The sequence below is a fragment of the Rana temporaria genome, chromosome 1, assembly GCF_905171775.1.
Source record: "Rana temporaria chromosome 1, aRanTem1.1, whole genome shotgun sequence".
In the NCBI taxonomy this organism is placed as follows: Eukaryota; Metazoa; Chordata; class Amphibia; order Anura; family Ranidae; genus Rana; species Rana temporaria.
Window position 1 is genome coordinate 130,562,417 of NC_053489.1, and position 27,856 is coordinate 130,590,272.

Sequence of the window (27,856 nt, forward strand, 5' to 3'; positions counted from 1 at the left end):
TAGAAAGTTCTGTTGTAATTTGGGGACGTGTTGGAGGTCTTTCCCCTATAATTTTGTAAGCAGTAGTTTGAAGACTGCTCCTGTACTAAAGGGCACATCAATGTATTTTATATCTGTTTTTTTTTTTTTTTAATTATATGAAATACTTGAAAAATCTTGTTCTTGTTTACTAAAGATTACTTTGCAGGTGAGAGAATGTGGTGCAGTTACTTTCCATTGTGACAAAATTTAAATGTTTGAAATAAAAATGTGCCCTTTCCTCTGCTGAAGCCACCATTGATCAGGGCTCTAGTCCTGTGGGAACGGAGTTCCTGCACTTTTTTCACAGCAGGAACGCAGTTCCCTTTGCAGGACTAGAGCAGCCGAGCCGCCCAAGCTAATCCTTCACTAAGCGGCGATGCCCAGCTCGAGTCACTGTCAGGGGAAGGCGAACCTAAGTAATCCTTTATGTTACTGGCCGCTTCCTGTATATGGATTCATCAGGTAGTGTGCGGGTATTCCGTCACTTCCTCGATGCCGCAATGTCTCCTAGGAGCTTTTGTCATTGTTCCCAGGAGACATTGCGGAGGTCTGCCGCGAGTTATATCGTGGGATTTAGAAAGAATTTGCTTAAAAAAACATGCGGTTTAGTAATTATGCATATGAGCGTATAATTTTTTTTTTTGGTGGGGGAGTGGATCTTGGGTGGGAGTTCCCACACTTTTTTCCCCAGGACTTGACCCCTGCCATTGATACCATTTTTATATGGGCTGGTTTCCTCATGGCAGTTCAGCTCCAGAAAATGGGTTCCCCTTCCAACTCGCTTGCACCAATGGATTTTTTTTTGATTGTTTAGATGCAGTTACTGGCAATAGAAATATAAAATCCCTAAAAACTCTTACATAAATATGTAATGAATGTTCTTTGATATTTTTGCTCTTTCAGCAAACGGTTTGTGGCTTTGATCTGCTTCGTGCAAATGGCCAGTCTTATGTTTGTGATGTTAATGGATTTAGCTTTGTGAAGAACTCAATGAAGTATTATGATGACTGTGCAAAGATTCTTGGGTAAGACTTAATTATTTCTCTATGAGCAGAGATTACATAAGATGGCTTTTTACAATATGAAACCAGATTGCTTGCAAATATTAAAGGGTCCTTGAAGAGTGATTGACCTAGTTTTAGCAGGATTGGGTGGTGGCTGGCAAAATATATGCAAACGTTAGAAACTCCTGACTGTCATCTAAAATCTATGTTCAGGTTAACAATTTAAGCAGGAATTTTACTGCGCTTTCTTTATTTAGACCTTTGCTTAATATATTACTAGGTATATGTTAATTTCCTTGGTTGATTCAAGCTCGTGATTTAAAGTGTGTCTGGGCAAAAAAAAATAGAAATCCTGCCTGCTCCTAATTTCCATTAGTTTAATGACAACAAACTGTCTCTGCTGCCCCTCAACACACAGCCATTCATGTCTAAACCGCTGGCAACAAAAGTGACTACACCAGTAAGTAAAAAAAATGTCCAAACTGGGCCCAATTAGCCATTTTCCCTCCCCGGTGTCATATGACTCGTTAGTGTTACAAGGTCTCAGATGTGAATTGGGAGCAGTGTGCTAAATTTTGTGTTATCGCTCTCGCTCTCTCATACTGGTCACTGGAAGTTCAACATGGCACCTTAATGGCAAAGGATCTGAAAAAAATAATTGTTGCTCTACATAAAGATAGACTAGGCTATAAGAAGATTGCCAAGACCCTGAAACTGAGCCGCAGCATGGTGGCCAAGACCATACAGCGGTTTAACAGGACAGGTTTCATTCAGAACAGGCCTCGCCATGGTTGACCAAAGAAGTTGCGTGCACGTGCTCAGTCATATCCAGAGATTTTCTTTGAGAAATAGACGTACAGTATAAGTGCTGCCAGCATTGCTGCAGAGGTCAAAGGGGTGGGGGCATCAGCCTGTCGGTGCTCAGACCATACGCTGCGCACTGCATCAAATTGGTCTGCATGGCCGTCGTTCCAGAAGAAAGCCTATTCTAAAGATGATGCACAAGAAAGCTTGCAAGCAGTTTGCTGAAGAGAAGCAGACTAAGGATAACTGGAACCATGTCCTGTGGTCTGATGAGACCAATATAAACCTATTTGGTTCAGATGGTGTCAAGTGCGTGTGGCAGCAACCAGGTGAGGAGTACAAAGACAAGTGTGTCTTGCCTACAGTCAAGCATGGTGGTGGGAGTGTCATGGTCTGGGGCTGCATTAGTGTTCCCGGCACTGGGCAGCTACAGTTCATTGAGGGAACCATGAATGCCAACATGTATTGTGACATACTGAAGCAGAGCATGATCCCCTCCCTTCGGAGACTGGGCCGCAGGGCAGTATTCCAACATGATAACCTCAAACACACTTTCAAGATGACCACTGCCTTGCTAAAGAAGCTGAGGGTAAAGGTGATCGACTGGCCAAGCATGTCTCCAGACCTAAACCCTATTGAGCATCTGTGGGGCATCCTCACTTTAAGCATCATTAACCACTTAAGGACCGCCTCCTGCACATATACGTCGGCAGAATGGCACGGCTGGGCACATCAACGTATATGTACGTTGATCTTTAAGCCCAGCCGTGGGGTGCGCTCCCGCGACCGGGACCAGCGGACCCGATCGCCGCTGGAGTCCCGCGATCGGTCCCTGGAGCTGAAGAACGGGGAGAGCCGTGTGTAAACACGGCTTCCCCGTTCTTCACTGTGGCGGTGTCATCGATCGTGTGATCTCTTTTATAGGGATCCACAATCGATGACGTCAAACCTACAGCCACACCCCCCTACAGTTGTAAACACACATTAGGTGACACACAACCCCTTCAGCGCCCCCTGTGGTTAACTCCCAAACTGCAACTGTAATTTCCACAGTAAACAATGCATTTTAAATGCATTTTTTGCTGTGAAAATGACAATGGTCCCAAAAATGTGTCAAAATTGTCCGAAGTGCCCTCCATAATGTCGCAGTCGCGAAAAAAATCGCTGATCGCCGCCATTAGTAGGAAAAAAAAAATTAATAAAAATGCAATAAAACTATCCCCTATTTTGTAAACGCTATAAATTTTTTCTATTTTTGTTTATAGCGCAAAAAATAAAAACCGCAGAGGTGATCGATTACCACCAAAAGAAAGCTCTATTTGTGGGAAAAAAAGGACGGCAATTTTGTTTGGGAGCCACGTCGCACGACCTCGCAATTGTCTGTTAAAGCAACGCAGTCCCGAATTGCAAAACCTGGCCTGGTCCTTTACCTGCATTTTGGTCCGGGTCTTAAGTGGTTAAAATCACTGCTCCAGAAAAAAATACCGTTTTTAAAACTTTTTTTCCCATTGATACATGTTCCCTGGGGCAAGACCCGGGTTCTCAAACCCGTTTTACGACAATAACTTGCAAATTGGGCTTTAAAATAAGCCCTTTTGAATTCGAACGTTCAAGTCCCATAGACGTCAATGGGGTTTTAATTGTTTGCGCGAACGTTCGGTCCGTTCGAAGGTTCTGGTGTGAACCGAACGGGGGGGGGGTGTTCCGCTCATCCCTATTGTTGACCCTTTTAATCAAAAAAGAGGTCAATTACAGCTTATAACACAGGTGTATGGCTTCATATAGTATTCAGATTCCTTGAATTTGACCAAACTCCGGTATCAATGAACGGATGAAGGAGAGAAACCGCAATAGTATAATTCCGTTTTTATTCAAATAAATATAAAAACAAGGCGCCAAATGGCTTCTTACTTTTGTTGGTGCCTTAGACCCGGCACTGAGGCTGAAAAGCGTTTCAATCGTGGAGAGATGGCCCCTAGCGCTGGGAAGGCTGGCGTGCGTTCCATCTCCAAGAATGGTGAACCAGCGGGACCGGAAGTTAGCGTAGCTGTGCGTGACCAGGTACCGCCTTGACGTACGTTTCGTTACCACGTCATCAGGAAGCGTCATACACGTACACAAGTGTGTGTGTGTGTGTGTGTGTGTATATAGCTTAAATGGCAGCTACCATGTGCACCGACACTATTGGCTTTGCATGAAATGGTATAGAGTGTTTGTTTTTATGAATCGGTATTCCATCTCCAACTGCAATTTCTCCACTTTGTGCTTTCCTCATAGATCTCTCAAGTCAGAAACTAGCAAGGTTTTAATGAGCAATAATCTGTAAGATGGATGTTTTGAATAGACATTTCACATCCATATGTTATCAATTTTTGTAATATAATAACTAAGACGAATATATAATGCTTATAGTTAGTTTCAGTGGTCTGTGTGACAAAGTCCAAAAACATTTTCTTTTGGAAATATTTTTATTTTCAGTCCTCTGAACTTTTTGTGATCACAATTATATGAATGTTCGATCGATAATTTTTAAGCTTATGAAGTTTTGTGTTTTTAACCTTTCAGAAATATCATAATGCGTGAGCTAGCCCCTCAGTTCCACATTCCCTGGTCAATACCGTTGGAAGCAGAAGATATACCTATAGTTCCCACAACATCTGGAACAATGTAAGCATATTTTGTTTTTGTTTGTTTTTTTTTCTTCAGATTATACTACTCAACCTGTCCAAAGCCAAGCTAGTAATATTAACTCTCCCACATGCCCCTTCCCCTGACTTCTCTGTCAAGATCAATGGCACCCCCATCCCCACATGCCAGGGTGCTAGGTGGTATCCTGGACTCTGAACTCTTGCTTTGGCCCCACATCCAATCACTTTCCAAAGCTTGCTGCCTTAACCTCTGCAACATATCCAAAATATGCCCCTTCCTAACCAATGACTTCATAAAGATCATAATTCTCTCCCTGGTTATCTCATGCCTTGACTACTGCAACGCCCTCCTCATTGGCTTACCTTTTAACTAGGCTATCTCCCCTTCAGTTCATCATGAATGCTGCTGCCAGACTCATCCACCTTACAATCCGTTCAGCGTCTGCTACTCCCCTCTGCCAATCCCTCCATTGGTTGCCACTCACCCAACAATATTGCACATATTGTTGGCGCTATAAAAATCCTGTATTATAATAATAATACTAATAAGTACAAGGTGGTGTTTGCTAACGCACCACTTTTTCACCGTTTTACTAATACAGTGGCCCGGATTCAGAGAGAATTTACGCCGGCGTATCCATAGATACGCTGCGTAAATTCAAATCTGCGCCAGCGTATCTTCTTTCTGTATTCAGAAAGCAAGATACGCCAACATTAGCCTAAGATACGACTGGCATTCTCACGCTGGCGGCTAGGTGGTGCTCCCGTCGTTTTTGGCGTAGATTATGCAAATTACCTAGTTACACCGATTCACAAACGTACGTGCGCCCGGCATTAGTTTTTTACGTCGTTTTCGGCGTAACGTTGCTCCTGCTATTAGGTGGCGCAGCCAATGTTAAGTATGGACGTCGTTCCCGCTTCGAAATTTGAAATGTTTGCGTAAGTCGTTCGCGAATAGGGCCGGACGTATTTTACGTTCACGTCGAAACCAATACGTTGTTGCGGCGTACTTGAGAGCAATGCACACTGGGATATGTACACGGATGGCGCATGCGCCGTTCGTAAAACACGTCAATCACGTCAGGTCATAACACATTAGCATAAAACATGCCCCCCTTCCACATTTGAATTACGCGGGCTTACGCCGGCCCCATTTACGCTACGCCGCCGCAACTTACGGAGCAAGTGTTTTGTGAATACTGCACTTGCTCCTGTAAGTTGCGTCGGCGTAGCGTAAATACAATACGCTGCGCCGCCGTAACATAAAGCGCAGCTACCTGAATCCACCCCAGTGTGTAGTTGTCATGCTGTCTGCGAGTAGCTGTGATTTTCTTTATGCCAAGATAAATTGGAGGAAATGGGAAAAGTGAATTTGACTCCTTTTTTCTGTTCCATTTGTGTAGCTGAATTACCAGTTAATGGGAGCCTCCCAATATTTCTGCAAATTCCCATCAGTTGTCTACAAGTGTAGGCAAAAATGGCGTCCAGTAGATTTTTCTGAAAAATTGTACATTGTGAAGATAATCATAACACAACTGGATCCCCAGCACTTCTTGGGCCACAGTGCCTCCAGATGCATCTTGGGAGGTGTCATTTTTGCTTGTTTAACAAAAAAAAAAACTGTGGTGATTTAAATGCCACCAAAAAAAAAAAAAAAGCTCTATTTGTGTAAAAAAAAAAAAAAAAAGATAAAAAATGTCATGTGGGTACAGGGTTGCATGACCACACAATTGTCATTCAAAGTGTGACCGCTCTGAAAATTGGCCATGTCAGGCAGTCAGGAAGGGGGTATAAGGGCCGAGTAAGCAAGTGGTTAAGATTAATTCCAGCCTTTGGATGGCATAGGGAGGGACCCTGTGACAATTGAATTTCGAAAATTTTGGGTTGTTGTGGAAAACGAGGATTGGTGATGCAACTTTAGTAGAAACGCCTTTTTTCATAATAACCCGTACACACGACCTTTTTTCATGTCATAGAAAAAAACAAAGTTTTTCTCGACGTGATTCCTCTCAAGCCTGCTTTGCATACACAAGATAGAGATAAAAAATGCTTGAGCAAATCGCGGTGACGTACAACACGTACAACGGCACTATAAAGGGGAAGTTCCATTAGAATGGTGCCACCCTTTGGGCTGGTTATGTTAATTTCCCATCTCATAACTTGCTTCTGAGCATGCGTGGTTTTTTTTTACCCGTCGTTAAAGCCTACACATGACCATTTTTCACAACGAGAAAAATGATGACATGAAAAACTACGAGAAAAAATAGAGCATGTTCTAAATTTTTAATGCCCATTTTTATCATCGAGAAAAATGCTCTAGAGCCCAAACACGACCGTTTTTAATGACCAATTTAAAAAATGGCATTTTTCTCGTCATGAAAAACGGTTGTGTGTACGAGGTTTTACAGGAGTAAATTTCCCTTGGGGTAGATCACTTCCTGTTGGCTCCCTCCATTTGTAAGGTATGAGTCGGATGTTTGTAACTCTGGGATTGCCTGTAAACTTGTTGCTTTTGAATTGTGACATGACAGTTGGGTGTAAATATTTCCTAATCTAATTTTTTTTTTAAGGATGGAGCTTCGTTGTGTTATTGCAGTGATAAGACATGGTGATCGGACACCAAAGCAAAAAATGAAAATGGAAGTAAGGCATCAAAGGTAAGCATACATTTTGTGTAAATCCTCGTACACACGATCAAATTTTCCGCTGCCAAAGCATAGGACTTTTGTCCAAAGAGCGTTGGCCGTGAACTTGTCTTGCATACAGATGGCAAAGAATTGTTGTCCAACAAACGCAAAACTACATGTTTTTTCAGCTCTTTCGCGTCACCCTTTTGGCAACTTCTGCTAATGTTGTCTTATGGTGAGCATTGCTTCTGAGCATGCGTGTTTGTACACACGATCGGAAAATCCGACAATTATTTGTTGTCTGAAAATTTTAAAGCATGCTATCCCACATTTGTTGTCGGAAATTCCGACAACATTTGTCCGATGGAGCGTACAAACGGTGAGATTATCCGACAACATCCTGCCATCACACAATTCCCGTCGGAAAATCCAATCGTGTGTACAAGACTTAAAGCGGATCTCCACTCTAAAGTGGAGTCCCGCTGATCGGAACCCTCCCCCCTCCGGTGTCACATTTGACACCTTTCAGGGGGGAGGGGGGTGCAGATACCTGTCTACAGACAGGTATCTGCACCCACTTCCGGCCCTACGATACGGGCAAAGGACGGGTTTTTTTCCTTCCTTCCCGTCCGTCCCCCCGTTGTATGCTGGGAACACTCGGCTCCCAGCACACAGCGGGAGCCAATCGGCGGGCGCAGCGCGACTCGCGCATGCGCCGTAGGGAACCGGGCAGTGAAGCCGGAGCGCTTCACTTCCTGGTTCCCTCACCGAGGATGGAGGGGGGAGCAGCAGGGTGACGAGCGATCGGCTCGTCATCTGCTGCAATCACCGCTGGACTCCAGGACAGGTAAGTGTCCTTATATTAAAAGTCAGCAGCTGCAGTATTTGTAGCTGCTGGCTTTTAATATATTTTTCCCGTGGCACATCCGCTTTAAGGGTAGATTCACTCCTGATGTGGTGGGACTGCATTGGGCAGCTATTCCAGCGCACTCCAACCACATGGACAAGGCAAAACGCATTTCAGTGGTGTGTGGCCACTGTGCGCTGATCCACTCTCTCGCCACTTTTATGGACTTCTTATTCATTCAGTGTTTATGGACTTATCATTATGACACACTCTTTTTTTATATTTAAATTCAAACCAAGGTGACATTTTATCCTATCTGATGTTTAGTAATGTTTTCACATAATGAGTAATAAGATCTTTACTTTTTTATTCATTTTCCAAGGTTTTTTGATCTGTTTGAAAAATGTTTTGGCTACAAGACTGGGAAATTAAAGCTGAAGAAACCAAAGCAGTTGCAGGCAAGTAAATTTGTGTACAAATGAGTCGCATGCAAAGAAAGATTATGCAGGTGTTTTCAGGTTTATATTTGGTAATGTATGTTTGTTTCTATGTAAACAGGAAGTCCTGGACATTGCGAGGCAGCTTCTTGTTGAGATTGGACAGAACAATGATTCTGAGATTGAGGAGAGCAAAGCAAAGCTGGAACAGCTTAAATCCGTGTTGGAGATGTAAGTAGATTTGACTAATTGAAAGTAGTAAAAGTACACATTTCCTTCCAGCTCATATTATTAAAATTATCATTTTTTCCTTGGTGACTTTGGAAGGTCATATTCTTCCTGTTCCCTGAACTAAAACACCCCCAGCCCTCTACATAGACACATTTGATATATTTTGTAAAGATTTGTTGAATTGCTACTAATGTACTGCATGATAAACATGTTGTGGGATATTTATAAAGCTGGAAATGTGTCTTTCACCAAACATTCACTGGTGGTGAATCAATCAGTCATTTTAATACGCATGCATCTGGAAGATTGACCTACAAGGAATTTTTGGTGATTTATCAGATTCATTTCTTTATAAACATGCCCTAGAGAGCACATTCACACAGGGGCGGCACAACTTTGGGGGCGACTCGGCAAGGCGACCTGAAAACCACTTTCAGAGGCGACTTGCAAAATGATTTCTGTATTGAAGTCAATGCAAGTTGCCCGGAGTCGCCCCCAAAGTCGTACAAGAACCTATTGCGTCGCTCCTATTAAAACGAGTTGGAAAATGCTGATAAGCCCAAATCTCATATAAAACCTAAACGTCTTAAAGAGAAGCTACAGTCTGGGGAAAAAAAGGCTGCGACGGCGGCAGCTACAAATACTGTAACAACTGACTTTTAATAAAAGGACACTTGCCTGTCCAGAGATCCCGTGATCTCGGCACCCCAAGCCGATTTCTTAACTGGCTTCGGGTTCAGGCATGGTAAGAAAGAGAAACTAGCAGTGAAACCTTCAGGCTTAACTGCTGATTTCTCACTGCGCAAGCGCATTTTGTGCTGCGCTTTCTGAATGCCCCATTATTTTTTAGGACCTGTGTGGGTGTGTCCCAGAAGACAGTGGGGGGAAGGAGGAGGGACCTGAAATGCATGTAGACAGGCGATCTTACCTGGAGGTGGCAGCGGGTACGTGTCAAAGCCAGGGGGTGCTCGCTCCACCCTCAAAGTGCCAAATGTGGCAGGGGGCGGCGGGGGGGGGGTGTATAGCAAGTGGAGCTTCCCCTTTTGGGTGGAGCGCTGCTTTAATGTTTTAAAATCAGTAGCTTTCATGAAATAATACCTGGTGATTCTGGCGCTTCCAGCTCAAGGTAAAAGCGTTTTGTGCCTCTCTTACAATTGTTTTCCTGTGTTTTCTCTTTTTCATGTGTTATACCAATAGTGACTCATTACTCAGACATGGTACACTCGTATCTTCATCAGGGAATAAAGTGCAGAAGTTGCTGGAGTGTATATATTAGACAGGATGTGGCTATAAAGAGGCTTACAGGAGATCAGTAGCACTGAGATGCACTTTTTTTTTTTTTTTTTTGTTACACAGTCTTTTATTAAACTCCCGCAGCCCAGTGTGAACCAGGGCTCAAGCTGTGATCTTGATTTAATTACCTATCTACCATGATGTTTATAAGGTACCTTGGTAGACAAGTGATTAGACACCCAAAACTTTATTTTTTTCACGCAGAGGTTTAAACTTCTGTCAAGCTGCTGTCTGCTCTAGCTTGTTATGGAGATTTTTCCATCTCTACTTGTGCCGGTGGCACCAGAATTATAGGGCAACAGGTGTCCTAAGGATAGTAGCTACAGACCATACATGTAAAAACAAAAAAACAGTTCTCTGTATTGGATCGATTTCCCCATCACTTTCTGTCCCAGCGAAAGTAAGGGGAAGTCTCTCCAAAGAGGTAGACGGTCAGCAGTTGAAAAGAAAAAAAAAAAAAACTATGTTGACTGCAGTTGTGTTTTAATAGGTTTTCTTTATTGTACATCACGGGACAAAGAGCGGCATATTCATTACTATGTGGGTTATATGGAGTACCTTCAGGTGATGGACACTGGCAATCTCAAAAAGGAAGTCCCCTCCCTATATAACCCCCTCCCATAAGAGGAGTACCTCAGTTTTTTCGCCAGTGTCTTAGGTGTTGGTCATGGATTAGCTTTTGCCTCCACATCCTTGGGATCAGGGCAGGCTAACCGGATCTGTCCAAGGGCCTCAGTGCTAAAGTGGACAGTATCCGGACCCCAAAGCCATGGGGTTTTGCCCATAACGCTTCTCCTTTTAGAGAGCTGGACCCTGGGCCCAGGACTTAGAATCTTTGGTACCTAAAGCTCCTGTTTGCCAGGGTGCTATATGGGCCCAGGACAGTGGCTCCTTCATAGGAACCCAGGGCCTGAAGGTCTAGATGCCACCCACAGAGATGGGGGAAGATTGGACCTCTTGCTGTACAAAAGTCCTGCGGCATGGAGCAGGTAAGTAGGGGGAGCTTGCGGAACTTGGTTCACGGCAGGCTCCCTGGGGGGGGGGGGTCGGGGGGGAACATGCCTGAGTATGCTTTGCATTGGCAAGTGAGTCACTATGTCTATAGCAGAGACAGGATGATTCTATGTTTTTTCCCCCCATATAGGTGACCTCCCTGTTATGTATTGCTAGGCTGTGGCTGCTGGCGCTAGGTGTGGGACTACTGAGACCTTGAGGGGGCTGTTTCCCGTGCTAAGGAGGAGGTCTGTGACCTACCTGAGGGCTTACCTGGCTGGGTGCTGCGCAGCTCCGTTCTCCTCCATGTGCGATGGCCCCCCCGCCGACGGGCGCACGCGCGTGCCCGAGATATAGAGGCTATTCGCGCCATTGGCTGGAGGGGGGGGCGGGTCCTGTGGGCAGCGAATCGACAATAAAGGAAGGGGCGGCCCTTCCACAAACTGCCAAGCTCAGTATCGTTCTGAGCTAAAGGAGAGGAGGACGCAGAGCAGAGCGCGCTGAGGACACCCGGTGGCGGAAGGAAAAATTGCAGTCCTTTTTATTCAGACTGTCAAACCTACAGATAGGTTTTCTTTTTTCCTTTTTCAGCAGATGGCTATTGGCAATACTTAAAAGGAGACAGAGTATTTTTTCCTATTCATAAGTAAAAAAAAAAAAAAAAAAAAAGAAATAGAGGAAGGAACATTCTGATCTCCCTTCTCGGTTTGGGCGTTAGTTGCTACCGTTCCCAAACCAGCAGACCCCCTTAAGCTACATCAGTGGCTGGGTGATAGCAGGTGTACCTCGGTATTGTACCATGGCTTCTGGGTCAGAGGGTACAAGAGGTGAGGATTCCCCCGCAAATTCCGAGGGCTCGGATACGGCTATGCCACTGCTTTCCCCACAGGATGCACCAGGGCACGCCTTGGTGGGACCTTCTGGGGGATCTGGTGCTGGGGCTGGTTCAGGTCAGTCCAACCCCGGGTTTGTCACTGAGAGGGTTCTTGCTGTTTCTTTAGGAGAACTAGAGAAAAGAATGGCAAAAATGATAGCTAAGGCTATATCGGGTAGAAAGCGGACTAGGTCTCCGTCACCCGAGCAGGAACCCTCAGACACAGAGATCCTTTCCTTGGGGGAATTGGATAAACTTGACGTTTTGGACCAGGGTGGTTCAGAGATCGAGGATCCGGATACTGAGGAGCCTGGTTCAGCCTCCCAAGGGGAGCGTTTGTGGGTTCAAGCCTTAACGGACATGGTCCATGGGGCATTTAAGTTACCCGTACCAGAACCTCAAGTATCGGCGGTTTCAGCTTTAGGCTCATTAAGGGCGCCTCAAAGCAACGCAATTTTTCCGGTCCATCCTCTACTAGAGGATGTTATATTTCAGGATTGGGCCAAACCAGATAGAATCTTTTTACCACCTAAAAGATTCTCTGTCTTATATCCAATGGAGGAAAAATTCTTCTAAGAGGTGGGCGCCCCCGGCTGTGGACGCAGCCATCTCCTGTGTGAACAAATCGTTAACATGTCCTGTAGAGAACTTACAGGTGTTCAAGGATCCGGTTGATAAACGCTTGGAGACACTACTTAAGGCCTCCTTTACTTCGGCAGGGGCGGTAGTACAGCCCGCTGTGGCTGCGATTGGAGTTGCCCAAGCATTATCAGATCAGACTAAGCAAATGCTTAAACTTATACCTGCCCAGCAGGCAGAGGAATTTTCGGATATGCCCAGGGCTATACGCTTTACGGTGCATGCTATCAAAGACTCCATCCAGCAAGCGTCACGTTTATCGTTATTTCTAATCCATATGAGAAGACTCTTATATTTGAAGAACTGGGAGGCAGAGCCCCCGTGCAAAAAAAACTCCTGGTAGGGTTCCCCTTCCATGGAGGACGACTCTTCGGAGAAGATCTGGATAGATACATTCAGACCATATCAAGCGGCAAAAGTACTCTTTTGCCAGTCAAGAAGAAGTTCCGGGGGCCTGCGTTTAAACGACAGCCCTCCCCGGGGCAGGGGCCCTCTAATACCAAACAGTATCGACGGCCTCCTGCAAGATCAAACTTTAACAATAAGCCGCAGGGACAGGCCGCTGGGGGCAAGAAGCAGTGGTATCGCAAGCCAGCGAAGCCAGCCCCCAAGTCGGCCTTATGAAGGGGCGCCCCCACCCACGATGGTGGGGGGAAGGCTGCGTCTCTTTGCAGAGGTTTGGGAGGCCAACATTCCCGACAATTGGGTACGGTCTTCAGTGGCCACAGACTACAAACTAGAATTTCTAAAATTTCCTCCTCCTCATTATCAGGAGTCAAGAGTACCAAGCGATCCTGTGAAAGGAGCCGCATTAATGGCGGCATTGAATCATCTACTATGCCAGGAGGTGATAGTAGAAGTACCAGTCTGGGAACAGGGACTAGGTTTCTACTCCAACCTGTTTATCATCCCAAAGCCCAACGGCGATGTCAGGCCAATTTTGGACTTAAAGGGAGTAAATGCGTACCTAAGGGTCCGCTCATTCCGGATGGAATCTATTCGGTCAGCAGCCGCCGTGCTCCAGAAAGACGACTTCATGGTATCCATAGACATAAAGGATGCTTACCTTCATGTGCCAGTTTTTCAGCCACATCAAGTATTGCTACGCTTCTCGGTGGCTCAGCGTCATTTCCAATTTGTGGCGCTCCCCTTCGGGTTGGCTACGGCCCCCCGGGTATTTACGAAGGTCCTAGCCCCAATCCTAGCCAATCTAAGGACCCAAGGGGTCACGGTCTTAGCTTACCTGGACGACCTCCTGGTCTTCTTGCCTGGAACGAGCAGTGGCCCTCACGGTTCAGTACCTCGAGAGGTTCGGCTGGGTCCTAAATCGAGAAAAATCAGCATTCCAGCCCACAAGGCAGTTGGAATATTATGGCATGAGGTTAGACACAGAACAACAGAAGGTGTTCCTACCTCTGATAAAGGTCAAAGCCATCAAGGAATTAATACAGATGGTTCTAAGCAAGAGAAAACCAACTGTTCGCCTATGTATGCGGTTACTAGGCAAGCTGGTGGCCACATTCGAGGCGGTACCGTACGCTCAGAGCCACACTCGCATCCTGCAGGCAGCCATCCTGTCAGCATGGAGCAGGAGGCCTCAGGCCTTGGAAATTCCTTTGCCACTCTCTCCAAGAGTCCGGCAAAGTCCATCTTGGTGGTTAAACCCTCAGAATTTACTGAAGGAAAAATCTTTCAGTCCTGTGACCTGGAAGATAGTAACCACAGACGCCAGCCTGATGGGCTGGGGAGCAATTTTGGATGGTTGCACTCGCCAGGGTACTTGGGCAACGGCGGAGAAGCAGTTGCCCATCAACATCTTGGAGCTCAGAGCGGCTCGACTAGCCCTCAGGGCTTGGACGTCCAAATTGCAAGGGTTCCCGGTGAGAATACAATCGGACAATGCCACGGCCGTGGCATATATAAATCACCAAGGGGGAACCAAGAGTCAAGCCGCTCAGAGGGAGGTGAACTTGATTCTCCTGTGGGCAGAGGCTCATGTGCCCTGCATATCGGCTATATTCATCCCCGGAGTGGACAACCTACAGGCGGACTTCTTAAGTCGCCAGACTCTGTTGCCGGGGGAGTGGTCTCTGCATCCACAGGTCTTTCAGACACTCTGCCAGAGATGGGGAGTGCCGGACGTGGATGTCATGGCATCGAGACTCAACAAGAAGCTAGACAGGTTCATGTCCCGCACAAGGGATCCTATGGCTTGCGGAACCGATGCGTTAGTTTGCCCTTGGCATCAGTTCAAACTTCTTTATGCATTTCCCCCGCTCCAGTTACTACCCCGCCTGCTTTGCAGGATCAGGGTGGAGCACAAACCAGTTATTCTGGTAGCTCCAGCATGGCTCAGAAGGGCATGGTACTCACTAATCCTGAAGATGGCAGTGGGTGACCCTTGGACTCTTCCTCTACGGCCAGACCTGCTCTCGAAAGGCCCGATCCTCCACCCTGCCTTACGGCATCTAAATTTGACGGCCTGGAAGCTGAATCCCTGATTCTCAGGGGTAGAGGTCTGTCTCAGAAGGTAATCTCTACCCTGATCAGAGCCAGAAAGCCGGTCTCCAGGGTAATTTATTACAAGGTCTGGAAGGCCTATGTAGGCTGGTGTGAGTCCAAGAAATGGCTTTCCCGCAAATTTACCATTGATAGAGTATTAAGTTTTCTCCATCTAGGAGTGGATAAAGGACTGGCATTAAGCACAATCAAAGGACAGATTTCAGCTTTGTCAGTGTGGTTTCAGAGGCCGCTGGCCACCCACTCGCTGGTTAAGAGCTTCATCCAGGGGGTCTTGCGTATTAATCCTCCAGTTAAGTCTCCACTCTGTCCGTGGGACTTAAATCTTGTTCTGTCAACTCTGCAGAAACAACCTTTTGAGCCGTTGGCTGAAATTCCTTTGGTTTTACTAACAAGGAAGTTGGTATTTCTGGTCGCCATAGTGTCTGCCAGAAGAGTATCAGAATTGGCAGCCTTATCTTGTAAGGAGCCATATCTTATTCTGCACAAGGACAAGGTGGTTCTCCGCCCTCATCCTTCCTTCCTACCGAAGGTTATATCCAGTTTTCATTTAAACCAGGATTTGGTACTACCATCCTTCTTTCCAAAACCTACTTCCAGAAAGGAAGGGTTGCTACATACCTTGGATATTGTCAGGGCCATGAAGGCCTATCTTAAAGCTACAGAGAAAATTCGGAAAACAGATGTGTTATTCATTTTACCGGATTTGCCCAAGAAGGGGCAGGCAGCTGCAAAATCCACCATCTCAAGGTGGATTAAACAGTTAATCACTCAGGCCTATGGCTTGAAGGGGTTGCCTCCTCCGTTATCATTAAAGGCTCATTCTACCAGGGCCATGGGCACCTCCTGGGCAGCACATCATCAGATCCCTATGGCTCAAGTATGCAAGGCGGCAACCTGGTCTTCTGTCCACACGTTTACAAAGTTTTACCAGTTGGATGTAAGAAGGAATACAGATACAGCCTTTGGGCAGGCAGTGCTGCAGGCTGCATTTTGAGACCCTCGGAGTCCGGGGGCTCCCTTTTGAGTTAAATTTAAAATTTATTTTTTCTCAACTAAGTTGGATTTATTATTATTTGAGTATACCTCTAAATTAAATCCTTTTGTCTTGGGAAGATGTCTCCCTCCCCTCATTAAGCATTGCTTTGGGACATCCCACATAGTAATGAATATGCCGCTCTGTGTCCCTTGATGTACGATAAAGAAAAAGAGATTTTTAATACAGCTTACCTGTAAAATCTTTTTCTTGGAGTACATCACGGGACACAGAGCTCCCACCCCTCTTATGGGGACCATTTTGGGAGGCATACTGCTTGCTACAAAACTGAGGTACTCCTCCTATGGGAGGGGGTTATATAGGGAGGGGACTTCCTGTTTGAGATTGCCAGTGTCATCACCTGAAAGTACTCCATATAACCCACATAGTAATGAATATGCCGCTCTGTGTCCCGTGATGTACTCCAAGAAAAAGATTTTACAGGTAAGCTGTATTAAAAATCTCTTTTTTGTTGTTGTACTTGCCCTCTGGAAAATCTTTACAGACAGAAATATTTTCTAATCAAATCTGGCTTACTAAGGTGGAGTTCCACCTAAAGGTTTTAATTTGGCACCTTTCGTTGGGGAGGGGGTACCAGTTCCCAATTCCAGGAGATCGCTTTGCGATCACTCGGAAGCTCGGCTACAGCCGCTGACTTTGCCGGGGAGGGGGGGGTGGGGCGGGCAGACCTCCTCTTTAAGTTAATAAATTTGATTTGTGTGTTCTGCCATTTGCAGTTTTGTTTTACGACTTTAATTACTGTATTTATTGGCATATAACACTCACTTTTATTACCCTGAAAAAACACAGGGGGCTGTGGAAAGTTTTTTTCCTGAAACTTCCCTCTTAAAGTTAGGGTGTGTGTTATACGCCTGTACATGTTATACGCCGATAAATACGGTATATGGTCCTGAGGTCAAAAGGTGAACATTTGTTGTTATAGGAAACAGGGATATTTTAATTGGCCCTAAGCGTTACCCTGAAAAATGCATCTTTTTGTCTTGAATTTCTCCTGAAATAAAGCAATGCTTTTCTTCTTACAGTACCTAGGCAACCTCATAGCTGTATATCTGCAGTGTAAGATCCAAGGGACTGCTAGTTTCATGAGGTTTGGAATGAGATTTGGTGATGTCATCACTATAAGGTTTACATGTTCTCCTTACTGGAGGCTTTCAAATGCCAATATGTCCACTGAGTGCAGAACACAGGATTGTCAAGTCAGTAATGGAGAAAGATCAGCTGCTGCAGGGTGATCACAGGCAATACTAGTTACCAGGGCTTTTTTTCTCAAACAATATGTGCTGGAACTTAATCACGGCCCCACAAAACCCCACTCCTACACACACCCTCCAAATCACATCAAATAGTGGACGTGTTCAGTCAAATTTCACAAAGACAGTAGGAGGGTCTTAAAGGGGTGTTATATACCAGGATTGCATTATATACAGAGTGCAGAGCTGTCACTTGTAAACACAGAAACCGGACTTCTGTGTTTACAAGCGATTGTGGTGAGCAGGCACCAAAGGGTCTGAGCCAGAGGTGGTGGAACCAAGTTCCACTAAGTTCCCCCTGAAAAAAGCCCTGCTGGTTACTAGTCCTTTGCCTTTCTTGAGCAACAGAGTTCAGTTCCTCCTACATTTCAAATAAAAAAAAGTAATTGCAAGGGGAAAGCCTACATTTTATAGTTGACATGAGAGTTAAGGAAATCTTCCAGAGGGAGAGAAAGGGATTTGTGACAATTGTCCTGTCGCCCTTTTGGGAGATTTCATCTTTCTTCCTGTTGTATTCCAAGGCAAGAAATTAAACCCTAAAAAAGGGCTATACTTGGCTATACTCACTTCAAACCAAACTATATCAAATAATGCGTACACACAGACATAGATTTGTCTGTGGTCTTCTCTACCTGCTACTTGTTTGTATTCACTAGACCATTGTTAATATTTTTCAAGGTATGGACACTTTTCTGGAATTAATCGAAAAGTTCAGCTGACATATCTCCCCCATGGTTGTCCTAAGACATCTAGTGAAGAAGAAGGTACAGTTTGGTCTGTTAAACTACTTTTATAGATTTGTTATGTTATGCTTGTTATTGCTGTATGTGGATTTCTTAATCACTGAAAAAAAGTTTGAAATGATGCATAGCTATGCTCCAAAATCTTCATTAAAATAGATCTTCATCTTGAAAAAACTCCCCTACTCTCCAACCCTCCTCCTCTTCACTACACAATTCTCTTTTTTGATTACTTACTTTTCTAAAATGATGGACCCCCACCCCCACGCTCGTCACTTGCCTAGGCACATATTCATGGATATGGAACACGTGAGCAGTTTAGATGTTATTATCACTTTTACTAGCTACATAGTTTTTCTGGCTTAGGGTCTCAAAAAGTCAGAGACAGCCAGGGAGCTATCACTTTTAGAAGAACGCCAGCACTGGCAGCCACCTTTTTTATTTTTATATATATTTATATAACACTGTATTAATTGGCGTATAACACTCACTTTTTTACCCTGAAAATAGAGAGTAAACTGTGCCTGCGTGTTATACGCAGGGGGCTGTGGAACGTTTTATTCCTGAAACTTCCCTCTTAAAGTTAGGGTGCATGTTATACGCCTGTGCGGCTTGGACAAATGTCCATAAAGCAAATACAGTGGTACCTTGGATTACGAGCATAATTTGTTCCAGAAGAATGCTTGTAATCCAAAGCACTCGTATATGAAAGCGAGTTTCCCCATAGGAATCAATGGAAACTCAGATAATTCGTTCCAGTGTCACTGCTAGTGTATGCAGTACCGCATGTGGCCAGAGGAGGGGGGTGTCAAAGATTCTCGGAGATGCTTTTGTGGCGCTCGGGAATCGAGTGTCTCTGAGCATCACCGGCGCCCTCGCACCTCTGGTCACATGCGGTACTGCACACTCCAGTGGCTTGAATCCTGCTCTTTAAAATTAAATAGCTTGTATTGCGAAACGCTCGTAAACCTTGTTGCTCGCAATCCGAGGTATTACTGTATAAATAGTATGCGAAAAATCCTGATGTAAGTTTTTGTAGGAACTGAACTTTTCAAAAAGGTCAATAATCATGTATGTGCTAGTTTATTATACTTCTCAGTGACTTTAGTAGTTTTCGGCTTAAAGTGATTTTAAAGCTTTGTTTTTTTTTTTTTTTAAATAACAAACATGGTATACTTGCCTCCTCTGTGCAAAAGTTTTGCACAGAGGTTCCCCAATCCTCCTCTTCTGGGGTGTCCCGGTGGCACTCCTGGCTCCTCCTCCTTCTTGAGTGCCCCCACGGAGAGACGCTTTCCATGGGGGCACTCGTGCGGGCGTGTTTCCGAGTCCTGCTACTGCGTCAATTGATAGACAGCAGGACTCTGTCTACCCCTGGCTTCCATATCACATAGAATGCATTAAGATAAAAAAACCTTCTGCCTTTTCTACTCCTTTAATGCATGATCCATAATGGTTTACAACCCCTTTAAGTTCTTCACTTTTTTTGCTTGCCACAGTGATTAGAATGCTAACTGTTAGTCTCCCATTACTTTGCTGGCTCTTCAGTGATGTGAGACCGATTTTATACATGGAAAGATCATCCGTGACATGGTGAGATTATGCTGATGTAGTCATTAAGAGAAATAAAAGCCAGATGGCAATTGAGTCCACCTCCATCTGTCCAAAATTAAAATTTTAGGTGGCTTTGTGAGTGAAGGCAAAGCGTTCACTTTCTGTCCCATTTGTACCGATTTGTTGCATTACATGTTTTTTTTTAGACTATCGAAGAGAGGAGCCATCACTACTTCTAGTCCTTAAGTGGGGAGGTGAACTGACTCCTGCAGGGCGAGTTCAGGCGGAGGAGCTTGGAAGAGCGTTTCGGTGCATGTATCCTGGAGGACAAGGTAATAATGTACAGCTTCAGGGAAGCTTCACTAGGCATTATGCAGCATGTGTAATGAAAAAACAGTAAATATCTTAAAATTTTAGTTTTATATACCGTATTTATCGCCCTATAGCGCGCACCGGCGTATAGCGCGCACCCCAAACCTAGAGGAGAATCCTAGGGAAAAAAAAAAGAAATACTGACAATTTACAGATACAGTTACTTACAGTTGCCCGGCGTCCATCGGCGGCCTTGTCCGGTTCGGCATCCGTCTGCGGCATTCGTGGTGTCCTCTCCGCTTCTTCCCGCTTCTCCCGCGCTGTTTTTGAACGCCGCCGCCGACATATACCGAGTGCAGTACACTCGGCTGGGCTCGGCTCCTCTCGCGGAGCCGAGCCCAGCCGAATGTACCCGAGTGTACTGCACTCGGTATATGTTGGCGGCGGCGCTCAGAAAGCGGGGATCGGCGTATAACGCTCACCCACGATTTCCCCCTGATTTTAAGGGGAAAAAAGTGCGCGTTATACTCCGATAAATACGGTAGTTGGTCAAATTGAAAAAAAGACATGTCTGTCTAGTAGACATGTGCACTGCTGGAAAATGTGTTTTTTCTTTTTTCGTTTCATTTGTTTTTCCATTTACCAGGTCATTCGTTATGATCGCCATTTGTTATTTAAATTATTCATTACTTCGGATGCATGCATTAGAATTTGTTACTTTCCGTTCGTATAGATGCGGTATCCGTCGTTTCGATAATTCATAACTTTGGATAAATTTGTATTCGTTACATTCACTAACAGTTAGCCAAATTTGAATGGAAATTCCAATACCTATAATTTAATAGCTTATAACTATTATTCTAGTTTTTTATTATTATTTATAAATAATAATGAAAAAAAACTAGAATAATGGTTAATAATTTAATTATAATAAAAAATACGAAATTATCCGAAAGTTTTTCGTTCTTTCTAACTTTCGTTCTTTTTTCAGATTTTCGGTCTTCTTTCCGTTCTTTCTGATTTTTGGATTTTCGTTTATTTGGAAAAAAAAATTGGCAAAAAATTGTTGTTTCCGACTGAACGAATATGCCGAATTTGGACAAAAAACGAATTCGGAAAAAAACGAATTGCACATGTCTGTCTAGTTCAACCAATAGAAAATATGAATAATAATCCATCCATTTGATGTAGAGAAAGGCGAAAATCCCCTATAAAACATGGTCCAATGTGCTCAAACAGGAATTAAAACAAAAATCCTTCCTAATCATCGAAGACAATCTGATATTCTCCTGGATCAGCAGTCTCTGGTGTTATCACTTATACATGTTAATAGCCATTTAGATCTGTGCATTTCGGAATGCATCTAACTATTAAAATAAATGAATAAAAATCCACTGAACGAGCTAGAACTAGTTCCTGAAAGAATGTATTCCCCATTTTTATAGCCCTTAATGTGAAGAAGCCTACATTCAGGTAAAACCTCTTCCTTCTGATTCGCAGAGAGCTCTCATGCACTTTGTAATGAACCTAAAGTAAATAACACTACATCAAGTTCACTATATGGGTCATATATGTATTTATACATGGTGATCATTTCCCCCCTTAATTGCCTCTTCCCAAGAGAGAATGCATTCAGTTCAGCTAATCATTCCTCTGAGCTGAGGTCCTCTGTGTCTTATGCTTGCTTGCCCCTTCAGTTCCTTAATATACATGGACAATATGTACTTCTTTAATCCATAAATTAAAAAAATATTGACCCTTGCCTAACTTCTGCTATGTCAATATCCAAACAAACCCCTTCATCAAAAGGGTACCAGTTCTGTGTGATATCCCCATATGTGTTATCTAAAGTAATGTATATGGTTTTTCAGGAGACTATGCTGGTTTCCCAGGATGTGGCTTGCTCAGGTTACACAGTACTTACCGACATGACCTGAAGATCTACGCCTCAGATGAAGGGAGAGTCCAGATGACCGCTGCAGCTTTTGCTAAAGTATATTGATATGTGGTTTCAATTTCAAGCTTCTCTGGATCTGCATTTTAGTTGTTTTGTGTTGTCTGTTTTTTTTTATATATATATATGTGTGTATGTGTGTGTGTATGCATGTACATATATATATATATATATATACAGGACTGGCGCCATCTGGTGGTGAGCCGTTGGTATTACAAGTTATTACCACCAGATGTGTAAGCTGGCGCCATCTGGTGGTGGCCGTTGGTATTACAAGTTAAGCATTACAAGTTAAACAGCAATTCTAATGTAATTTTTCACTATTTTCACTGCCATCTTCTTCCCTCTAATTAGAACCCCCAAACATTATATATATTTTTTATCCCAACACCCTAGAGAATAAAATGGGGATCGTTGCAATACTTTCTGTCACGCCGTATTTGCGCAGCGGTCTTGCAAGCGCACTTTTTTGGGGAAAAAATTACACTTTTTTTTAATAAAAAAATAAGACAACAGTAAAGTTATCCCCATTTTTTTTAATATTATGAAAGATAATGTTACGCCGAGTAAATTGATACCCAACATGTCACGCTTCAAAATTACGTCCGCTCGTGGAATGCCGACAAACTTTTGCCCTTTAAAATCTCCATAGGCAACGTTTAAAAAATTCTACAGGTTGCATGTTTTGAGTTAGAGGAGGTCTAGGGCTAGAATTATTGCTCTCGCTCTACCAATCGCGGCGATACCTCACATGTGTGGTTTGAACACCGTTTACATATGCGGTCGCTGCTCACGTACGTGTTCGCTTCTGCGCGCAAGCTCGTCGGGACGGGGCACGTTTTCTGGCTCCTAACTTTTTTAGCTGGCTCCTAGATTCCAAGCAAATTTGTCAACCCCTGTATATATATAAAAAAGAAGATAAGAATTCCTTACTTGGTTTTAGTTTTTATCTCTGTTAATAACATACCTGTGGAATCTATACGATACCAATACATAACCTAACTTTCAAAATCGCATTATAAATAGGCCCTGTGGAAAGAATGACTTCTTATTACTGTGAATTGCACATTTGGATTCCCTGTGCCTATTTATACTATAGCATCTTGGAAGCTGTGAGAAAGTAGCTTATTCTCAGCCTTGGGGAATGTCATCATTTGAATATCAGTTTGGGGGGCACCTTGGACTTTAAAGGCTGTTTAAATCAAGTTTGGTATAAACTTAAACTGTGACTGTTTTTTTTTCAAAGCACAGGTTTAATTTTAATTAGTCCTATTGCATATTTTTGGAAAATCCAATACATTTATGATTGTGTTTCCAGGTTGTGTTTATGTATTTTTTAAAGTGCCCAAGGACTTCTCTTTTTTTACCTGTTCGCTTTCAGTTGCATTTTACTTTTCCTATTGGTAGAGAGGATAGGAAATGAAAATGGGGAATATCTTTTGGTTACTAGAGGGAAAATATAAACACTTCTTCCTTGAAAGTTCACACGCTTGGTCTTCGCTTTTACCAATTTAATTCCTAGGGCTTGCTGGCTCTGGAAGGTGAGCTGACCCCAATACTTGTGCAGATGGTGAAAAGTGCCAACATGAATGGTCTCTTGGATAGTGACAGTGACTCATTTAGCAGCTGTCAGCATCGAGTGAAGGCACGACTTCATGAAATACTTCAGCGGGATCGTGATTTTAGTGCTGAGGACAATGAAAAGGTAACTAATTTTTATGTCAGTCTTGCTGTAAGCTATCGCAGTACTTTTAGAGCACTAGTTTACCAGAATGTCTGTCTTTGCATCCTGTGTTGTAAGAAAGAAAGGACCACAATCTCAATATCCTCCTGCACATCTGCTTGCTGCTGAAACAAATTGTATTCAATAATACATTGGAATTTAAGCCTAACACTGAATGATCTTAAAAATGTTCCATCCTCCTGCACGTGCCCCTATTGGCTGATTAGCGAGATGACGTAATATTACGTGATCTCGCACAGCCGAGCCGACCTGCCGCCATAAAACTGTGGCGGCTGGTTGGCAAGCGGTTAAACTGGAGATTTGTGTTTAAGACCTTTTTTTTTTTTACAGTAGTTAAGAATGTTTAAAATATTGATTGGTTGTGGCTCCTCATTTAACGACCAATTCCTTTAGAGCTGGTTTACACTGGGGCGACCTGGGATCCGACTTCAAGTCGCCCGGTCGAGAAAATGAATGGGAGCAGTCTTAATGTACACTACTGAAGTCGCTCCGACTTCAGAAAAGGTTCCTGTACTACTTCAATCCGACTTCTAGGCAACTTGTACCCATTGATTTCAATGGAAGTTGCCTCAGAGGTCTGATCACTGTCTTAACTGAAGCAACAATACAGGAAGATAGCATACATTTCTCAGGCAAACCCTTCCCCCCCCCCCCCCCCTCCCTCCCACAGAGCTGATTGTTGTTTAAATGGCCACTGGAAAGCCTCCTGTCCTGGAGGCGACTTGAAGTTGCCTTGTACTGTCCTGGAGGCAACTTGAAGTTGCCTTGTAAGTTGTCTGATGATTCATACTCAAGTCGTGTCCAAGTTGCCTCCCAAAGTCATGCTAGAAGTCATGTTGCCCTGTGTGAATGGGCTCTTAACGACCTGGTCATGGGAATGGAACCTGGTCATTGAGGAGAGCTTCATCTTTTTTCAGTCTGGTCACTTGTTCTGGCAGCTCAAGCCCCCCTTTGTCATTACAAGGTTTGACAACAGCTTAGAAATCTGGAGCTGTGGGGTCCCCTATAGGCTCCCATGGCTCAGCCGTTGTTAACGCTCCTTCCTGTCCCCTGCAGCCATCACTTAATGACATAGGGAAGCAGAAGCTGCAGGATCATGTGACCGAAGCGGAATAAAAATACATAAATATTTTTTTACACATGGTAAGCAGGAATAGGTTAAGAGGAGAGGGTCGGATAGTATAATTCCAATGTCTTATGCATTCATTGACTGTAAATTGGCACTTGTGCTTAATTGGTGTCAAGTTTTTACTAATAAATGTTATCTATATAAAAAGAAAAAAGGTTTTTATTTAGTTTTAGATAGCAAAGGAAAGACCCCAATCAGGTTCTTTTTTATGCTAGTTGTATCCCATCAGGGAGATTACCCTATTATTCCTGCATGGAAAACGCAGCAGAAAATATAAAGAAATCCTCTCTTGGATATTACCTAAAGATTACCCCTCACCTCTTGTTCCGTGACAAATCAAATAGTTTGGATTTGCTGTTACTGATAATGGTCACCAAGACCAATAGTTAAGTTGAGAAAGATGGCAATAAATAAAATAAATGCATTGTATAATGTGATTCTAAAGCCTAATGCATTCTTTGCATTAAGGTATAAAATGTTTAGCCATCAGCATTCCCTCTCACCCCCATTGCTTTTTCAGAAGGAGGTTGGCAGTTGTAGCCTAGCCTACATACAGTATCGCACAAAAGTGAGAACGCCCCTCACATCTTTGTAAATATTTTATTATATCTTTGTGACAACACTGAAGAAATGACACTTTGCTACAATGTAACGTAGTGAGTGTACAGTTTGTATAACAGTGTAAATTTGCTGTCCCCTCAAAATAACTCAACACACATTAATGTGTAAACCACTGGCAACAAAAGTGAGTACACCCCTATGTGAAAATTTCCAAATTGGGCCTAAAGTGTCAATATGTTATGTGGCCACCATTATTTTCCAGGACTGCCTTAACCCTCTTGTGCAAAGAGTTCACCAGAGCTTCACAGGTTGCCAATGGAGTCCTCTTCCACTCCTCCATGACGACATCACAGAGCTGATGGATGTTGGAGACCTTGCGCTCCTCCACCTTTTGTTGAGGATGCCCCACAGATGCTCCAATAGGGTTTAGGTCTGGAGACATGCTTGGCCAGTTCATCACCTTTACCTTCAGATTCTTTAGTAAGGCAGTGGTCGTCTGGAGGTGTGTTTGGGGTTGTTATCATGTTGGAATATTGCCATGTGGCCCAGTCTCCGAAGGGAGGGGATCATGCTTTGCTTCAGTATGTCACAGTACATGTTGGCATTCATGGTTCCCTCAATGAACTGTAGCTCCCCAGTGCTGGCAGCACTCATGCAGCCCCAGACCATGACACTCTTACCACCATGCTTGACTGTAGGCAAGACGCACTTGTCTTTATACTCCTCACCTAGTTGCCACCACACACGCTTGACACCATCTGAACCAAATAAGTTTATCTTGGTCTCATCAGACCAGAGGTCATGGTTCCAGTAATCCATGTCCTTAGTCTGCTTCTCTTCAGCAAACAGGCTTTCTTGGGCATCATCTTTAAAAGAGACTTCCTTCTGGGACGACAGCCGTGCAGACCAATTTGATGCCGTATGCAGTGTTTGGTCTGAGCACCGACAAGCTGACCCCCCACCCCTTCAACCTCTGCAGCAATGCTGGCAGCACTCATACATCTATTTCCCAAAGACAACCTCTGGATATGATGCTGAGCACGTGCACTCAACCTCTTTGGTCGACCATGGCGAAGCCTGTTCTGTGTGGAACCTGTCCTGTTAAACCGCTGTATGGTCTTGGCCACCATGCTGCAGCTCAGTTTTAGGGTCTTGGCAATCTTCTTGTAGACTAGGCAATTTTTATGTAGAGCAACAGTTCTTTTTTTCACATCCTCAGAGAGATCATGTTAAAAATCCAATGACCAGTATGAGAGAGTGAGAGCGATAACACCAAATTTAACACACCTGCTTCCCATTCACACCTGAGACCTTGTAACACTGAGTCCCATGACACCGGGGAGGAAAAATGGCTAATTGGGCCCAATTTGAAAGTTTTCACTTAGGGGTGTACTCACTTTTGTTGCCAGCGGTTTAGACATTAATGGCTGTGTGTCAAGTTATTTTGAGGGGACAGCAAATTTACACTCACTACTTTACATTGTAGAAAAGTGTAATTTCTTCAGTGTTGTCACATGAAAAGATATAATAAAATATTTACAAAAATGTGAGGGGTGTACTCACTTTTGTGAGATACTGTATTTCTTTTAGTACAGGTTTTTTTTCTTGCATAAGAACTCCTTTTGCATAGTTTGTGCTAGCACACATGGAACGTCACAACTGGAAAGTAATCCTTTAACAAAGTAGCCTGCCTTTGTTTTTGTTTTTTTATTGTGGATTCATAAACGCAGCCATGGAAGCAGCTATCGGAGCCCTGTATAAGCTAAACCACAGGTGTCAAACACAAGGCCCGCGGGCCGAATCCCGCCCTCCAGGGCAATTCATGTGGCTCTTGCACCTCTCCTGCAGCTGCAGGAGAGTTCCAGCCCTCCTCTGGTCCTACTCCAGACCCTTACTTTCTGCTTTCAAGCAATGCATCCAGCTTCTTCCCAGCAGCAACATAAGGAAAGGGGGTACACTGTGATGTAAGGGAGAGTGGGGGACTCAACTTCTGATGGTGGAGTGGCTCTTGACAGCTAATGTAAAGGAACTGTCCCTTTTGAGGGCAATCGTAATGCTGATGTGGCCCACAATGAAATTGAGTTTTACACCCCTGAGCTAAACCATTGTGGTAGATGGATACTATAATATTTATCTTTTACATGTGTTAAAATGCAGCTGTACAATTGTTGTTCCTCTCAGAAGAGGAAGCATTGGTGTGTGCATGTTTGTGACCATGAACAGGGCCCAAGGTTCCTGAGATAATATGACAAGCTAATGTTGTGTATACTACCCTGTGCCAGTTGGAATATTTAGCATTGACCTTAATTAAAAAAAGAAAACTTCAAAAACAACAATGTTTTTACTGAAATATTAAACGGCTTCAATTTTGTATTTTTAGCTGACTCCTACTGGAAGCATATCACAGATTAAATCCATGCAGATTGTAAAGAATCCAGTGAAGACTTGTGACAAAGTGTATTCATTAATTCAAAGCCTGACTTCCCAAATTCGACTAAGAATGGAAGACACCAAATTTGCAGGTAATGTAATCTACAATATGTTCCTTTTTAATGAAACTGCCATTATAAAAAGGGGATTTTTCAGGGGTTTTGTTTGTAATTGACAATGGCTTTACTAC

General features: G+C 43.8%; 1 protein-coding gene across 9 annotated transcripts in view; it reads left to right on the top strand.

Annotated features, from left to right (window-relative positions):
- The window catches only part of PPIP5K2 (diphosphoinositol pentakisphosphate kinase 2), a 130,497-nt gene that overhangs the window by 66,820 nt on the left and 35,821 nt on the right, over positions 1-27,856 (top strand). For all 9 annotated transcript variants that reach the window (XM_040342935.1, XM_040342945.1, XM_040342955.1 and 6 more), the window contains exons 9-18: positions 925-1,046; positions 4,395-4,496; positions 7,048-7,134; positions 8,334-8,409; positions 8,510-8,619; positions 17,924-18,009; positions 19,743-19,868; positions 21,720-21,841; positions 23,325-23,507; positions 27,617-27,758. In XM_040342935.1, coding sequence (XP_040198869.1) covers positions 925-1,046; positions 4,395-4,496; positions 7,048-7,134; positions 8,334-8,409; positions 8,510-8,619; positions 17,924-18,009; positions 19,743-19,868; positions 21,720-21,841; positions 23,325-23,507; positions 27,617-27,758 — 1,156 coding nt within the window. The remainder of the gene's footprint in view (positions 1-924; positions 1,047-4,394; positions 4,497-7,047; positions 7,135-8,333; positions 8,410-8,509; positions 8,620-17,923; positions 18,010-19,742; positions 19,869-21,719; positions 21,842-23,324; positions 23,508-27,616; positions 27,759-27,856) is intronic.